The following is an 18,171-nucleotide window of genomic DNA, read 5'->3' on the forward strand; positions in this document are numbered from 1 at the left end:
AATATTTACAGGAGATCTCTCTGTTAAAATTACATGAAAATAGTGCAACTGTGTCAGTGTTTTGTGAGTTTTTCTGGATACAAAAAATGGAAAAAATCTAATGAGTACATTTTCTAAAAATAAAGGAAACCTACTATTTATGGACGTTTAATAGTTTGCTGCGTTGCCATGGAAACGATACTTAGCTCAACAAGACGTACGAAAATACATTCTTTCTTAGTTGGTCTTACACCATACCAATTTTGGGTGTCCAGAAATACATAGTGTCCAAATAACGTCTTCTAACATCTGTACACTAAAAAACTGTATTCGGCCACCTTAAACCTAAAGTTTTGGGACCCTCCCCGTCGACGTTGCTTAAGTTCCCTAACGTCATATTGCGCTCACGTTTCTCTGCAACACACTGAATTTAGTTATTTTGCGTTGTCAACAAACTTTATGCAAACGGCGACGGTGACGGCAACAGCAACGTAAAAAAAACAACAATCTGTCTGTCCATGCGTTTTTGGGCGTCATTGTCTTTTAAAATTATATGATTGACGCTACGTTTAGCTTGTTATTGGAAATTGCAATAAGAAAATCGATCACACCAACTGTCAACAATGTACAATCACAGTCTTGTCTGTTGTAGCACTTCCCCTGCACTTTGCTCCGATCACTGACCACTGTCCAATTTCTATACCAATGAGTCGCGGCTATTTGGCTCAACGTTAAGGGAAAGGGGAGAGCAGTGTACGTGGGTGTAGAGTGTTTTCACATGACGTCACAACGGCCACTTTGGTGTCCCAAAACAAAGAAATGGCGGCCATGTTGGTGTCCCAAACTAAACCTCTGGGAATTGAACTCTATTTTATGCAAACACTTTCTTCTTTCTTTTGTTTCAGTAAACCAATATGGCCAGTAGTCACGTGAATGAAAACGCTCTATATTCTTATCTTTAGCCAGCTGAAACAGACACCAAAGAACAAGCCATTTTCTCATTTTATTCCCCTCAAACCCAATCAAAACAAAGAATGCAGGAAAGCACAACCCTTCAAAATTTTATAAATATCTGATTTGTAAACTGCTTGAGATTCGGGGACAATAATTTTAAATCACCACAAGTATTAATTACTGCATAAATTAAAAGAGAACTCACAAGTTTTTCTCTCAGGTCGCTTTTAAGGCTGCGATAATCTTGGACAGATCAGATGAAAAATGGAGACCACCTCTCCCCCCATTTCAATGATGGAAAAATGGCGCGTTTTGCTTTGCGCGCGAATTCATCATTGATTTTGGGGGAAGGGGGGGGGGGGTTAATTTCTCATTTTAATCTGTCCAAGATTGTAGCTTTGGGCTAAAAACAAAAAAGTTGCAGAAAGAAAAGTAATTTTTCTTTGTTTAAAAATGGGATTTTCCATTTTCTGAAAACAACGGTCTGTCAAAAATTGGTTGCCATGGCAATATTAAAGTTAATACACAGTAACCGATTCAGGTTCAAAGAGCAAAATTCCCTTCTCCCTCCTCCCGGTCTAGATAGGGTTTAAAAAAAGTTTACATTTAACTTCTACCTAAAAACTTGTTTCCTATATACGAATATAATATTGACAATATTTTAGTTAGCAGCCTTGTAGTTTAAATGCACCGGAACAAGAAGCAAATCATTCTGGTAATCTTGAATTGAAGCCAAACGAAAAGTAACCAGCCTACAGTATTGTACGCCGATCCAACATTGGTGATGGCATAAGTGGAGTAGCTAGTCTACAAGCGGCGTAATTATCCATGTCCCGTGAAATGCCGCAAATGTTCCTTTTCATAGACGCATTCATGTTATTCTCGACGTCACAACCCAAAGTTATTTCGCTGTCTTCTTCTTTAACCTCTTCGCAGTTTTCAACGATATTTGGGTTCTCTTGCTTCCTCGAGTCCTCTTCAAAATTTGTACTTGTCTGCACCGCAACATCAACTTTGTCCACTGCCATGGAGAATACATGCAATCGATAAATAAAATTATTTAATGAAATGCCGTTGATATATCATGACTTCAGCACCAGGTGCTAAGCGGGTCGAGGATTGACCCCCTGCCCCTAAACGAACGATTCCAAGAAAGAAATGAGCATTTATAACGGTCGCAGCAGATTTACTTGCACCTTGTAGTGATAGGTAGGGACATCTAACGCGGGAAAGCGATCAAGGCCTTGTTTTGAGCTTTTTAACAAGTGGCCAGTGAAACAAATAACGAACTCTTTAGGAGATGATATGCTGGGCCAAATGAAAATTGCCTTCTGCTTCTCCAAGTCATGTACCACCACGGGTAAGCACCACTCCATGGCCATTATTTGAACTGTTCATATACATTGCCAAGCTAAATTGAGTCTAGGAGTGAACAGGTTTCTAATGAGATAAGTTTCAGGAAAAAAATCCAGGAGTTGCTTACCCTTTCTCTTGCAAACAAAGACAGAATCAAAGAACAGAAGAATGGAAACTAACGCGACCAGCGCGGCCATCCCTGGGGCAAAGCTCTGGACGTTTCGAACAAAATCGTCACACGACGGGCACACGGTCCTGATGGAGAGGAATAAAAAATAATAACAACAAGTAAAATTAAAGTTAATAGCCGACGTTTCGGCGTCATCGTGACACCATTCTCAAAGCAAAGTGGATAAATTAAAGCGAAGATTTGATTTCTATACTCTACAGTCTCTACAAATTAGCATATTAACAATGGATCACAAGTTGTTCAAGCGAATACCTTTGCGCGAATCGAGTTTGTTTGCACGTTTAGGGATGGTTTAAGTTTTCTTACGAAAAGCATCTCCTTAATAAGGCAATCAAATTTGTTCGAACATTTAGCTAGCACGTGGAATTGTTCTGAAAGACAAGGAGATACGTTCGAGTTATGTTTGTTCTTCGCATTTATCCACTTTGCCTTGAGACATGGTGTCACGATGACGCCGAAACGTCGGCTATTAACTTTAATTTTCGCTTGCTTATGTTTCAAGAAATCATTATTGATCAAAACAAGGTGAAAATGCTACGCATGAGAGGGCGAAGCTGGTAGGATACATCCCCATAAACTGATGATGACCAGTGATTTAAAAAATTGGTTTATTATGCTGTTTTTATACTGTTTTCACATATGCTTTATATTTGTGGAAAATTAAAGTGTGATTTTTGTTAGTCACCCACTAAAAACGACAACTTCACATGATAAAGGTTCCTGAAAAAATCTTAACCTGAATGTGGATCCTTTTTCAAACTGACTGACTGGAACTCATTGACCTTTAATAATAATAATAATAATAATAATAATAATAATAATAATAATAATCTTTTTATTAGGAAGCTTCCATCACGTAACGTGGTTTTCAGAAACGTCCTATAAAGATTAAGTATACAAAAGGTTAAAAAATACAATATATCAGACAAAATTACAAACTGATAAAAACAGCAATTCAAACTGGAAGCTGAAACTACAAAGATATCATCCATGGGGTTAAAAACTTTAAATTGATAAAAAATGATCAAAGCAAAGAAGCTAAAACTACAAAAATTCCGTAACCGATAGGGTTAATTAAAAAATCTGGCAAACACGTTTCGCTTAAAAGTAGCAATATTCGGTGCATTTCTGGTCTCGATTATTTCTCGACATTTAGGCTGCCATAAAGGAATTTTTTAAATTTTTCAGTTGTCAGTACCATAAGGAGAGGAGAAAACGCTGTAAACATTATTTGCATTTGTAATTTATTTCCTTTAAGGGCGAACTGTAGTTGAGTTTGGTAATTGTCTGAATAAATTACCCTTGTCACCTTGCGGTCTTGTCGCGTAGTTCCCGGCAACGTTAATTGAAATAGCAGTATTCATACTTCTCCGGATCTATTTGGATTAACCCTTTAAGCCCTAACTAGGTCTGTAACAAATTTCACCTTGTAAAATCAGCGCTTTTTCAACCCCTGAGGTCATGAGAATTAAGGATATGATCACACAAGGTGAATTTTCTTGATATTTTAATAACTTCCCCCCGTGCTTTTATAAGAAAAGTATGGGGACAAGGGTTACAGGGTTGAAAGAATCCAGAACAGCGCGATCTTCAAGGGCTTGAGCCCTCTTTACTAGCCGCTCGACGCTTTGGCGCCTTGGCCTTCGAAGTCGCACGAATCTTGATTCTTGTATCGCACGCCATGTTTGAATGAGAGAGAAACGATAGCACGCAGTCTAAACGTACGGTGACAAATTAAGCGACAACTTACGTCATGTTAGTTCGTGGATTCATCTCTTGGATTATTGCAATGATAACACCGCTGGACAGTTTGTCCGTGAAGCTGATTGTTCCGTAAACGAAAGCGCCGGATTTCTATTCAGAAAGAAACGTTTTTACGTTGTTATAATTAAGAAATGATTGAAAATTCTGAACTAAAAAATTCTCAACTTAATCACATTTATTCCATTGCGCATATGCCACACGTTGACCTTCCAACCCTAGCAGTATGCAGGATGTTTGTCCCATGAACCTAGTTTAATGGTCTTAGCTCCCACGAGTAGCTCAGTAGTAGAGCATCTGAACTAGTAATCGGAAGGTAGGTTCGACTAGGATCACTCGGATTTCCTTTCTCCGCGTTTGCCATTGTCACTCACTGAACAATACACCATTTTCATTCATTGATATAATCACAGTAGGTCTGTATTTCAAACAAACAAATTAAAATTAGTACCAATGTTTTCGGAACGATAACAAATACCGCAATTCAAAACTCTAAACATTGATGGGTGAACTATGTACCCTTGAGCTGTCTTTCGATATGAGTGGTCGCGTGAAAAAAAGCACTGAATAGACTGATAGAGAATGTAAATTAAGGAAACCCCGTAGAGCCACTGCTTCTTAGGGGGTGATGGGTGGGGATAAATTCTCCAGGTCCACAATATAGGTATCTTCAGCCCCAAAGGATATGTTTTTCGTGCCGTTTTCAGATTTGATGATTAGAGGAAGGGTACAGCAGATGCCATTTTGTTGATTCCAAATTCAATTGATGCAAAAATCACACAAAGAGTTCAAAGGGAAAATGTTTGTTTCATTGAAGGTAAAATCACATATTTGAAAAACGTTGTCGCGTCACATGCCAGTTGGTGAGACCATTAATAGAGACAATTTCCATTAAAGTCTTGCCTAATCGATTGTTTTTGCATGTTTACTCAAGTCAGCTTACTTGAAATTGCCAGAATTGCCCTTTTCCGAATTCGAAGTTAAGTTCACAATAGGACTGGGTCCTAGTTTAAACATTGTTCAAATTATGTCATATGAAGAAATGAACCCCATCGCGATAAAAGATCACATAAAAAATAGTAAGTTTACAAATCTGGTTATGTTTCATTGCGTAGTAACCAGGCTGGAACCTGTCAAAGGTCGCCCAAATTGCTTTTAATCAGGGGGGCTTTCCATTCGACGAAATTTTCGAAAATTTCGGGTGGGAATCGAATGGAACAGGATCTTTTCCGGAAAAGATTTTCGAAAATTTAGGACGACCTTTCCAGTGTTCCCGAAAAGTGGAAATTTCGGTATTTTCGAAAATTCTCGTGTTCCATTCAAAAGTTTCCAGTCGGACTGTCTGAACACATACGATAAACGGCGTCAAAAAGCCTGAGGCAAAAACTGACCACGTGATGACCGAGTATAAGCCCGTTCCATTCGAGACCGAAATTTCCGAAAATTCAAACCGAAAGTTTTTGGTGAATGGAAAGCGCCCCAGTTCTCTAATTCTGAGATGGCGTCCCCCAAATTATTACAAAGTCTCTAATTTTTTCGATTCTTGAAAGCCTTTTACATGGTTGCAATCTAACGACAGAACCACAAACTTGGTAAACGAATTGATTTTAATGTGATATTTCTTGCAATGAACTCCAATTTCTGATTAAATGAAAATTTAAAAACTCGTCACCAAATCTCTCTTTAAACTTCTGAATGGGCAATTTGTTCGCAAACTTCAATTTATCTACTGAAGACGCCTTCAGAGCAACTACAGCGTTACCTTGTCATGTCCAATCATCTCGGCTATTAGAGATAATGACGTCACTAACATGACTGATCCTCCGATTCCCATAATTACCGCGGTCACATAAACAACGTTTTTTCCTTCGATATCCTGGACGTAAAACCAAAAGCAGGCACTCATGGCGACCATACATCCTAGAGAAAAGGTAATCTGCAAGATAAAAATCATCAAAAATTACTGCAGAACCTTGCAGTTTTTAGGATTATTTCAACCCTACAATAGACTCTTCTAAGGATTTACTTAGGTTCTCGACAAAGTTCAATTGTCAACTCTTTCAACAGCAATCTCGTCTTCTTGATTATTCCCGTGCCTCCGTGATTCTTTCCCATTAATACGGGACTGGGAGCAAGTACTCCTATAACAGTCCATTTTACACTTATGTGCTTAGTAATCTAGCCTTTGAGTGGAAGCGAGGTTGGAGTTGACATTGTTTTGATGCATTCCTCATTTAGAAATTTTGACATGTAAATAAAAACTACTAAGCATAAGAACATAGTGATTTCCATGTGGAAAGCAGTGAGGTTTGAATCGAAACAGAGTCAACACCAGCCTCGCTTCCACTCAAAGGCCAGGTTAATAAGCACAACTGCAAAATGGGCTATTTGATTAGTAAAACCAAGTTAATTATTGTTGATCAAAAGTCATTTTAGTGAACAACTTTAGCAACTTTGTTACGTGTTTTTGTAGAATGTCCGTCCCCAGCTGCGAGTAATCAGACGATTTAAAACCCTGAGACTGACTCCTGCCTGAGAATTGATCGACTATATCAACTGTCGGATTTCAACACGGCAATGGCATATACTGCGGTGAAGAAAGTGTAGTTCCTTTTTAAAAAACTTAGGGATGATTTCATTACCGTGGTTAAATAAATAAACTGTCCAGCCGATTGTTTTTCTAAATCACTACAACTTTTAAACCGGTTTTTGAGCAATAGGTCATTTTATAGTTGTGTGCTTAGTGATCTGGCCTTGGATTGGAAGCGAGGCTGGAGGTGACCTTGTTTTGAAGCAAACCTCACTGCTTTTCATATGAATATCATGCTGTTCTTATGCTAACTAGCTGGGATTTACATATGAAAAGTACTGAGGTTTGTGTCAAAACAAGGTCACCCCCAGCCTCGCTTCCAATCCAAGCCAGGTCACTAAGCACACAACTGTAAAATGGCCTATATATCAAGACAGATAGATATGTTTACGTCATCCATCCGCCACAGGGTGTGGACAACGCAAAAGATTTTCCAACACTTCTAAAATTTAATAACAGTAAAATATCTTCACCTTGCTGCCGAATCTTTTGTTCAATGGTTTGACTACTCCACTTGCAAAAACTCCGCTGATAAGGACTACAAGGGGAAAATACGCAATAGCTTCCTGGAAAAGGAATGCATATTCATTATTAACAAACTGAAAGTTAATCAGTGGCAATGGCAAAAGGCCATTTTCGAGTTGCCGGTGAACCCATTAAGGGCGGATTTAACCTAAATTTGAATGAAATTTAAAGAGGTTTTAAGAAGGGATAGAAGAGAGAAAATGATTTTTGGAACACCAACAGACAGTTGATACCAACGCAAGAGCACCCCAGGTTGCTAGTGGACTAACTTGGTGTCCGTCTATTAATTATTAACTACAAATTCTAATTTTAAAACTTCACTAAATCTTCAATCCTTCTCCTCCCAAATATACCCAAAAATCACCCAAAAATTCACAAAACACCCCACAACACAGATTCACGGGATGAACGTAGAGTTTTTGGATTCCTTGAAACGTGAACGAGATATTTCCATTAAAGCCATGTTAAGTGGCGGTAAATGGAGTTTAGGTTAAATCCCCCCTTAAGAAAGTGGGGCTAAGCATGAATGAAAACTAATTTTCACAATAAAACTTTGCACTTAGCCTCGCTTTCATAATGAGGTTCAACGCAACTCGGAAATGGTCTATTCAATAAAATACCGGTGGAGTAGGACTGGAAAAAAAGTTACGCAGGGACACATCAGAACGGATTACATAGACAGGGATAGCTGATCAAGTTGTTAGATCTCGGCCCTATCCAGAAATGTAGTTGCTTGGCTTCCCCGAAAGTACATCTAATGTGATATGATCTGGTCCGCAATTCAACAAACTTTCTCACTCCTAAAGCAGCCGCTATTTTTATTTTTAAATCTGCACTGCTGCCGGTTGTTGCTGGATGATTTAACGAGAGTGCTAGTAAACTGGACATTCAATCTCGAGGGGTGCCACTAGACTTGCCTACGAGTTGCTCTCAAGATAAATTTGTCTCGTGGGGGGAAAAACCCATCCGCATGACGAAATGAAGAGCGAAACGTAAGTTTGAGAAAGACTAGGGTGCCACTAGTTCGGCTGCTTATTAGCTCATTCACTGACATTTGGCAGTTTTCCCGTTAGTACTGAGTGGACTGTTTTGGTGCTAAGAATTCGCCCCAAATTCGTGAACAGGTGAAGTAAGAGGCGGGGAGGGAGGAAGGAAAGAAAAAAAAAGCGCGGAGCACGCCTGAAACGTGCTGGTGTCTTTGAGAATGGAATGCGTCCAGTGGATCATGATAATTTTCTCTTGGATGCGCTTTATGGAACTGTCTTGCGTCAATAGTGACAAGCCTCTAATTTCTCCATGCAAATTCACAACTTGATCAAACGTGCAAGTTATGAGAATATAGGAAATGATCAACAAAGATAAAAGATCGTACTGGCCATGGTTTAAACAAATACTCATGCACGTCTATTTGTGTTGATATTAGGATATTACTTTCTAACAAAGTATACTTATATAGATGCAGTTCAAATACATGAATTCGATAAATTTTTACTGTTTTCCATCTCTTTCCCTCTAGGAGGGTATATCACGAATTCACAAAATGACCAGCTCCCAGTTGGCCTGATAGCTCTGTTGGTAGAGGACTGCACCGGCTTCACAGAGGTCATGGCTTCGAATCCCGTTCAAGCCTGAATTTTTTTCAGGCTTTCTTTTCGCAACTGCTTAGGTTGCGTACTAACGTAACTGCGGGGATCTTTCTTCTATTCTATCTTTCATCCGCAGTTAAAAATATATGTTTCATATATTTTCATTGATTTATTCATCCTTTACGGGTATATTACGAACTTACAATATGACCAGCTCCCAGTTGGTTTGATAGCTCAGTTGGTAGAGCACTACACTGGTATCGCAGAGTTCTTGGGTTCGAATTCCGTACAAGCCTGTATTTTTTCAGGCTGCCTATTATAAAGTTGTGTTCGTCATGATTGTGATAGCCTCTCGTTTATTCATTCTTTATCCGAAGCTCAAATATACGACCTTCATATATTTCACTCAGCACTTCATGATCAATTTATAAAGGATTAAACAGAGAGGCTCACTGACCTTTTCAAACTTTAGAGTTTCCGTGAGATAAAGAGGCAAATAGGACTGAGAAACGTTCACAACAAGACGGCTACACGTGTAAACTAACCCCGTCTGCAAATAAAAAGAAAACAGAATGATAATATCAGGGACTGCACCCATTGGTTCGTTTAGGAGAATAACTGTTTGGAACGACATTACCCGCCCCAGAAATTCAGATTATATCGTAACGTAAACACACTACGGCCATTTTTTCTTTCTCTTTCTAAACTTGGCTTCGGTCTCCAAGAATTCAACTCCAGCAAATTTCAGGGTGCGTTCGATTGACCCCATTCTGGAATAGGAACTGAATACATACAATGATGACAAGAAATCCTTCATAAGTGGTTTTTGCAGTTACATAACTGGAGTACAAAATTCGCTCTTAAATTAGCATCTGCCAGCAAACGTGTTCCCAAATATACTTAAAAACAGAAATCTAACATCTCTTCCGCTGATTCTCATTCCGGAATACAGTCAACTGAACGCAAACTTAAAGCGAGATGGAATAATCACGATGACTTTTAAAAAAAACTGAGAATTCATTTTAATAGTGACGTTTTCTCTGCCGTCCCTGTCGCCGTTGCTAAAGCCCCCTAACATCTTCCGAACAGTCAGATATTGCACAGAACTAACCTTTGGGTCTACAGGAGAAAAAAACATTACTCAATATTACACTCCAAATAATCATTGTTCAATGGTTTCACTCAGCTCGATATCTTAACTGAGTTCTTCAATTTACACTAACTTATCTCCAAACCTAAAACAAAATCGTGAGTTAATATTATATATTGAATTGTAGGGTGCTGGTCTACTGTACTGGACGTCTATTTGAGTAGATATTCAGAGAGCCATCTCGAGACGACATTTGCTGCGACCTGTTATACTGTACGTTGGAATTAAAAAAAAAGAATTAGAGCAGTTTTCAATTGAGTGTCGAAAGTAATTTCGCGTTTGCTTTGGTTCTGCATTACTTCACTCTGTGATTGGTTAACAAAATTCGCGCCACTTTCTCAATTAATGGGAATCCAAACCAAAACCAAACGTGTTCTCGCCGCACGCCTTTTCCCGCGCTTGGCGCCAGTTACATGTATTTGCTTCGAATTCTGATTGGCTCGTTGTGTTGTTTACGTCTGTTGTGATTGGCCAGAGTAATTATTTTGGTTTTGGTTTTATGACACCGAATTGAACACCGCTCTAAAAGAAACAAATTAAATATAACCTTGTAAAATGCAGGATCTTTTAACCAATCCTTCCAAGTTCTTTGACTTCCGTTTGGGGCATTTCTGTCGATTATCTTGTCTTTAAGATCCTCTTTTAGCTCCATTATCTCCGGTTTTGCGTCGATGGAGGACTGAGCGGATGAGATTAGCTCATCGCTACAAGAAGACGGCGAGCTTGTTTTCTTGCACACAGAAGTCGTGACGCACGGAGAGGAACAGCGGCGAGCTGATGACGAGGGAATACAATCCACCTTGAGGAGAGCTGGCGAGAGAAGAAAAGATTGTCGTGACAGAAGCTTAATTATAATCAGAGCGAACATTGTTTTTAGTTTATTCATAGTTAAAATTAAAGGCAATGGTTATGAAGCCTGACAAACTTGTTATATGCAGTTTGTTAGCATTTTTGGCCTTGACCGTGGACAAACTACAACAGATTTTGAAACGTGTTGGAGCAACTGACCAATAAAAACGTTCCTGTTAAGCTATTCAGCTGCGTTATGAACGACGTTAAAACAAAGGATTGTACGGGGCCCTTTCAATATAAATTGCAGCTCCGTTGCTTTCGTGGCAAGGTTTCATATTTAACCAGTCCCTCTATTAACTGTGGTATATTTCACGGAGGAAATTTCTGATAGTTTTTAACTAAAATGAACGAGCGTAGAATCGGATCCCCTTTATATAAATATATATCATGATGGAGTGGTTTTCAATCAAGTGTCTTAAAACCAAAACCAAAGCAATTACTCTGGCCAATCACAACAGGTGCAAACAGCGCAATGAACCAATCAGAATTCAAAGCAAACCCAAGCGCGGGAAAACACGTGCAAGGAGGCACGATTGGTTTTGGTTTTACATCTTATTGCTTGAGAAAGTGGCGCGAGTTTTATCAACCAATCACAGCGTGTAGTAATGCAAAACCAAGCAATAACGTGATTACTTTCGACACTCAATTGAAAACCGTTCTAACCAAATGGAAAATACTCTTCATAAACCATTCAGAAGGCGTGTCAGTATTTCCCGTTTATGTACCTTTTCTTTCAATTGCCCTCTTTCCAAGGTTTTTCATTTTCCTTTTTTCTTGCCATTTCAGTAAGGCTTCCGATGGAGGTTCCTTTGTCCCAACGTGGAAAATGACATTAAACAGGGTGCCAGTTCCAACGACAATAAAACCGAGGTACTAGAGAGTGGAATAAAATAATTATAAATACATAGAACTGAAATACATTTTTTTTTTTTAATTTTTTTACCAATGTCTTTTACTTTATCATGGTTGACCAAATTTATAAGATATGTCCAGAAATGCACGCTAATGAGATTTATGAACTGTATGATAGACATCACAAGGTGTCCCCTAACCATAATTTTCACTAAAACACACATAATTCTGTCAAACATGAAGTCATATGAAAACGACAAAAAAACCTGTTTTATATGAAGTACCCAAATTCAGGGTAAGGTGCGTTTCTCGACATAAGTGAAATTCATTGACAAGAAATCCCTCAAATGAGATTTTTGGAGTTACTGGAGTACAAAATTGCTCTTAAATTATCATGTATCTGCCAAATTCTGCAGAAATGCCTTCCCAAATTTACTTAAAAAGAGAAATTTAACAGTCATTCCGCTTTATGGCTTATTTCGGAATGCAGTCAGCGCACTGGTAGAGCTTCCGACTCCTTTTGCGATAACTCGGATTTTCTTTTTCCGAGTAAGCCTCGATCACTGACTGAAAAATGCATCTAACGAGAATCCATTGTTAGGCCGATAACCCAAGCACCATAGCTGATACACTGTCTTAAGTTTATTCGCACCAATTTGGTACCGGCTCAGTAGACCCTCGTTCCATAAAGTTAGAGGGATCGAGAAAAAACAGCTCAAAAGCTTCAAATTTATATTATTGAATTATTTTCAAGTGTGTTTTTTATTATCATGATCGCGAAGATCCAAAAAGTTGACTTGTGTGAAAATAATTGAGAATAACAATTCTTAAATTATTTGCTTTTGACGACAGAAAATACTTTCGTTAGCAAGGCTTTACGTAGTGACTGTTAGAGCAGGGACACTGTCACAGAGATTTTGCTGCATGGTGATCAAACCTGCTCAAATATTGACAAAGAACCTCTTTTCCAACTTGAAATTACTCTTGGAGCACCGGGAAGAAAATATGAAATGATTTCTCTGAAGAAGAATAACCTATATTCAGTTTTTAGCAATTTTTCTAAAATACTCCGGGAGGAGCTTGAAAAATTTGGCTAATTTTTTCGTGTTGCAATCCATTTCCATCCTAGCCATCCGCAGGCAAAGATGAAAGACACTAATTTCTGTGCACTAGCCGGGTTATTGTCAACGAAATTGAGCTACTTTTTTTACGTTTCCATCGATACAAATATGTTTTTTAGTAGATATATGCCATCTCACCATAAACTGTCTCCAAACGTTTGGTGAAAGTGTTTCTTCGCTGCTTTGACCCAGAAGAATCCACGTGACTCCATAGACGTATATCCCGCATAGAAACGTCAGAGCCGACCTATCAAGTGGAAAACAGGTCAAAACAGGTTTGGCTGAGCAAGTCATTTGACTTGCTCAGTTGAACAATAAAGATACGTAATGGACATGATCTGTATAAAAATAAATGAGCCACCCCACCCCCTTGGGTAGCTGAAAATCAGGAGCCCATTACTCCTGCTGAAAATTGAATTACCCACCCCTTACTTTTATTCTTTTATTTTCATTAGCTTACTGGCCTCGTTAGCATGGACAGAATTCAATAGATACTTTTGCTCTAAAACGAGGTTAGTAGGGCTAATTACGATATATAGAAAATAACAATAAATCGGTTAGCATGTGTACAGTGTTTACCATGGATTGAAACAGTGTTGACGTAAGTTATAAAACACGACGAGAGAGTGGGTTACTTAGCCTCTAACTTAGGCCGCGGCTTAAGACAATCAGTGGGCCTCCAAATCTGTTTACAAGTGGTTTATTTTAAGTAGATAAATAGTTTTCTAGTCTGGGATGCAAGCCTTCTTGTTACCGTCAGCAGCAGAAAATGTTTAGATATGACTGTTGGCAAGATAGATAACGGCTTAGAACGTGGTTTTGTCAAACACCGTCTAAACTATCTTTTAATAAATGACCCAAAATGTTGTTGAAATCAGATGAAACGCTGTTTCGAGTGTTTGATACAGCTTCTCAAACCATCAACAATTCTAAGGGAAATTCAAAGCAAAGCTTCACTAAATTTTATGATAATTACAATTACATTTCCAAACCCCCTTCAAGGTAATGATCCCCATTTTCTGTTCATGAATTATTGATGAGTCTGAGAACCACCGTAAAAAAACATGTGCGGGTTAACTTACACGTTGAACGTATCACAAGACCAGCATGACAATCACAAACTGCAATACCCTGCAAGCCGGAGGCCTTTCGATCTTCCTAGAGAAGTCGGGAGAAAAATCTTCCCCTTCCCGACTTATCTAGGAAGATCGACGGGCCTCTGCTCGCAGGGCAAAACTGCAAGTACTCAATGCTTAAATCAGAAAATAAAGGAAATAAATTTGACATCATGTCGTTTTTTTGGGGATTGGTTGTTTTTATCGTGCCTGGGAAATAGATGATAAGCGTACAAGCTCATGTTACGAAACTTCACAGCGCAGCTGTTTCGTTTTCCAAAGCTCTAGAGCCCTAGTTTTTGGATTTTCTCAGAGAATAAGCCTGTTCATCATGCAGTCGCTTCCTTGATTTCCAAGCAAGCACGAGAAGGGAAAGAGAAGGGGGAAAATGTTTTTTTTTTCTCGCCCCATGCCTTCGCGAGCCTCCTTCGCTCTTGGAAAGGAAATGAGTCCTACGGAGGTTATCAGAGAATAAAACTATTACATAACATGCAAAAGACCTTTCGTTAACAAAATTAAGTTAATATCACTCAAAATTAAAACTTGTGCTAAATTAAAATGGTGGTTCAACTTTGCTGGACTAAGAATCCACTATAATTGCAAAGGACCTGTAGGCTTATGACACTGCAAAAGGCTAAAACAATTAAGAAAGATATAACCATTAACAAAGTACTGACTTGACTGAATACTACACTATACTAGGGGATGCATGACCTTGGCCATACTTAAGAGTCGGTAATAGAAGAATAAGAGAGCAAATTACACCAAACATCACATCAAGGAAGTCATAAAATTAGCAAACAAACAACAAATTTAATGAATATAAATATATGAAACATATATTTTGAACTGAACGATCAAATAGAAGAAAGATCCTCGCGGTTAGTACGCAACTTAAGCAGTCGCGAAAAGAAAGCCTGAAAACATTTCGAGGCTTGAACAGGATTCGAACCCATGACCTCTACGACGCCGGTGCAAATTTAATAATGTTTGGTGGTTCATGCACCTTTGAAATAAAATGTTTAAAAAGGTGTCTATGGATCGCATGTTCTTTCCCTATGGGGTTTGAGTCGTCTTGGACTCGTCTGAGAACTCGACGGCCGGCGGGAGAGGATTTCAGGCTTTGGTAAAAAAAAAAAAAAATTTCAAACGCATAGCCACACCTCCTACTTCGCCCACAACCCCTTGGGGGAGGAGGAGAAGGAAGATTTAAGGAATGTACACTCACCTAATGGCGTTTAGTTCGACTCTTTCGCTGGCTGATTTGGAAATTTCTGGTATCATCGATAAATGGCTGACTTGCACACAGCCCCAACCAAACTGGAGAATGCATCCACAGATGGAGTAATACGCAAGCTTCACGGCTTCGCTGCTGTCATGGCACCCGATGCAACGGCTAAAGAGAAGCGGGAATGCGATCGTGCTACAAACGGTCCCTATTAAATGCCAGGTTTTGCGACGGCCATATCTGTTAACAGTACGGTCGTTTAAAAATCCACTGAATGGCGTACAAGTTGCATCTGTGATCTGACCAAGCAATATCACTAACCCTGCGTTAGCATTCGAGAGACCCGCGACCTTGGTCAGGAAAATTATCAAGTAGCTGAACCAAGCACCGGCTGTGAGATCGTTGTATATGTGTCCAACACCGTGAGAAAATTTCAGCCGAAGAGGTATGCGTTCCTTCTTTTTGGTTTGTTTTCGCGCGGAGCTCTTGTCGTGCAAACCTCCAAAGCATTCAAAGACGGCCATGGATGATTCTTCTTCTTCTTCTTTTTTTTTTTTTTTTCAAAGAATGATTCTTGTGGTTTTGCTAGTTGCTCTTGGTTCAGATTACACTGATCGCATGACAAGCTTGCCACACGGTTTAAAAGCGACAGGCATTTGAAAACTTTGAACTCAGGAAATATGACTGACATCGCATATACCTGGTGTTTTATAAGAAGGATGAAACCACAACAGGTTGTATAAAAGATGGACGCGTAGGTAAAACAAACATTAGAAAAGCTTATTAAACATTAACTCTGATTACAAGCGATCTTGCTTGAAATTAAAAATCACAAACAAGACAAAAGACTCTTTCGTCTTTTCTCAATTGCTTTGACAAGAAAAAATGGGAAAAATATATTCCTTTAGCTCGTTCAGCACGAGTACAAGGTAACATCGAAAACTGAGAAGCTTGAAAGTTAATCAAAATTCGCTTTGTCATCCCATGATCCTCATATTATTTTTAAAAAGTATTGTTACAATATAGCTCTGGCCTTTAATTTGAAACATTATTTGAATCTTTAAATACAGTCACACAGACAGTCATTTCTGACTTCAAATTATCATCATAAGCGTCCTCGACCAAATCCTTTCCATTTTTGCTCAAGAAAAAGGCTGATAATCACACTTTGTACCTTTGTGTTTACGTTTGCGGTCAGGTTATTAACTAAAGGTAAAAACAACTGGTCTTTTTCGAAGAAAAATAACTCAATTTTTTCTGGCATGGTGATAGGGGCTTCTAAACATCTAGTAACACTGTCTAGACTCTAAGCGCAAATGTTGAATGATAAGCAAAATATTTCCTCATTCGATCACAAATGTCTGAGAATCTGTTGTGAAAGCCTAAAGGTTTGGAAGAAATTCAGAAATATTTTTTAACGAAACAAACTTCGCTTCCTGAACAAATTTTACTTCTTCACACAAACAGGGAAACGGGGATAATTATTTCGGGAACTGAATTGTAAACGCTTTAAACCAGCTTCAGTCATTGCATGTTTGCCCAAGTGCCTCAACCGGCCATCGCCATGATTTCAAAGCTTTTTAGTTGGTGTTAACTTTGTGAAGCGTGCAAATTATTTATCGCCAATGATGCAGCAGATCGGAAAAATCATCAAATTACTAGACTGTTAACAGTCCCCCTATTTTTCCGTGGGATTCTCTAGACCGGTACGGTTCGATGGAGCTGCCACCATCTTGGTTTGTAAAATCGAGCGCGATCTGGGGAGAGTGTCTAAACTACCGTGGGGTTGGGAGGCGGCGGGAAAAATAGGGAGACTGTAACAGCTTCTCACTGTCTCGTGTTCGAGGGGCGTGCCGAAACTTTGTCGCCTCGACTAATTGAATCAACTAAAAAATATACTCCCCAGAGATAAACATGTCAAATTGAAGGAAATACGATAGTCCTTGTTTAATACAGTACAGTTTCTGTACCATTTCGAAACAAAGTACAGTTATGAAATAAAATAAGGCTGCGAAAGTCTTTCGAGTGAGGATAGGCATGGAAATACAGTACAGTACACAAGCTATTTGCAAAGTGAATTTCAATAGTTATACAAGCGGAACACATAGAGTGAAGCCGCGAAACCTCTTTAGATACATGCCGCATTTGTAACATATATTTTCAAATAGCAGTCGGCGATTTCGGGAAGCAAAACAAGTATATTTCCACGTAAAATTTGTTTAAGATCCCGAAAAGAGCTGGAGTTGCCAGCATTCCTTTAGCCGATCTTTTAAAAGCACATCTTGGAGTTGAAGTTGATCCACAAGATGGGCAATCCTGACGTGTTTGCAACAGCGCTTGCGACGAAAGCCACGATCAGCAACGTTTTAATCGCTTTGTGTGTGTTGTTTCGCCCCAGAGAATTGTTAAAAAAGTCGTCCCTAATTCGCCATCTACCTCAAAGCAGTCCAAAGAGATGGAAAACTGCAGTCTGCCGCCTTCCAAACGTCCGCTGGTTTTCAACCGTTTTGAACCAGTTCCGTCCACCGTATCGACCCGTACCGAGACGAATTTTACACTGAACGTTTTGTTAGAAGATGCGAGCGGCGATGAGGATGTTTGTGTACTATTAGGCCTCCAAGCCGACGAGACAAACGATAAAAATCAAAACATTCCCCACGATCTTCACAACATTACACGCCAGCCGTATCCAGTTTTAGAACTGGCGGTGAAAGATACGTCAGTCATGCTGTCAACGCTTCGGAACTACTATTGTCTAATTGACCAATGAGGTGTTGCCGTTGCTGGTGCAACGGGCCTTTGGAACGCGAGACAGTGAGAAGCTGTTACAGTCCCTCTATTTTTTCGCTTCCCCTCACTGACTATACTAACACCCACTCCCGCTCCCCTCGGTAGTTTAGACACTCTCCCCA

The 18,171-nt window shown here is 39.2% G+C and overlaps 1 protein-coding gene across 1 annotated transcript; it reads right to left on the reverse strand.

Moving 5' to 3' along the window:
- Nucleotides 1-963: 963 nt before the first annotated feature.
- On the reverse strand, nucleotides 964-15,987 carry LOC146474254 (major facilitator superfamily domain-containing protein 12-like). Its single transcript, XM_085117544.1, has 10 exons — nucleotides 15,260-15,987; nucleotides 13,055-13,163; nucleotides 11,669-11,816; nucleotides 10,639-10,901; nucleotides 9,399-9,491; nucleotides 7,304-7,396; nucleotides 6,003-6,176; nucleotides 4,230-4,333; nucleotides 2,417-2,544; nucleotides 964-1,954 (listed from the first exon to the last, which is right to left on the reverse strand). The coding sequence occupies exons 1-10, from the start codon at nucleotides 15,781-15,783 to the stop codon at nucleotides 1,686-1,688; spliced, it is 1,905 nt and encodes a 634-aa protein (XP_084973670.1). The 5' UTR covers nucleotides 15,784-15,987; the 3' UTR covers nucleotides 964-1,685.
- Between the last annotated feature and the right edge of the window lie 2,184 nt (nucleotides 15,988-18,171).

This window comes from Pavona decussata, unplaced genomic scaffold, assembly GCF_977016875.1.
Source record: "Pavona decussata unplaced genomic scaffold, jaPavDecu1.1 SCAFFOLD_91, whole genome shotgun sequence".
In the NCBI taxonomy this organism is placed as follows: Eukaryota; Metazoa; Cnidaria; class Anthozoa; order Scleractinia; family Agariciidae; genus Pavona; species Pavona decussata.

Coding starts and splice junctions, on each gene's coding strand:
- LOC146474254 (XM_085117544.1), bottom strand. CDS start 15,783: ATGGCCGTCTTTGAATGCTTTGGAGGTTTGCACGACAAGAGCTCCGCG. Junction 13,164..15,259: donor GTCGAACTAAACGCCATTAG/GTGAGTGTACAT, acceptor TCCACTTGATAG/GTCGGCTCTGACGTTTCTAT. Junction 7,397..9,398: donor AAACTCTAAAGTTTGAAAAG/GTCAGTGAGCCT, acceptor TTCCTTTTCCAG/GAAGCTATTGCGTATTTTCC.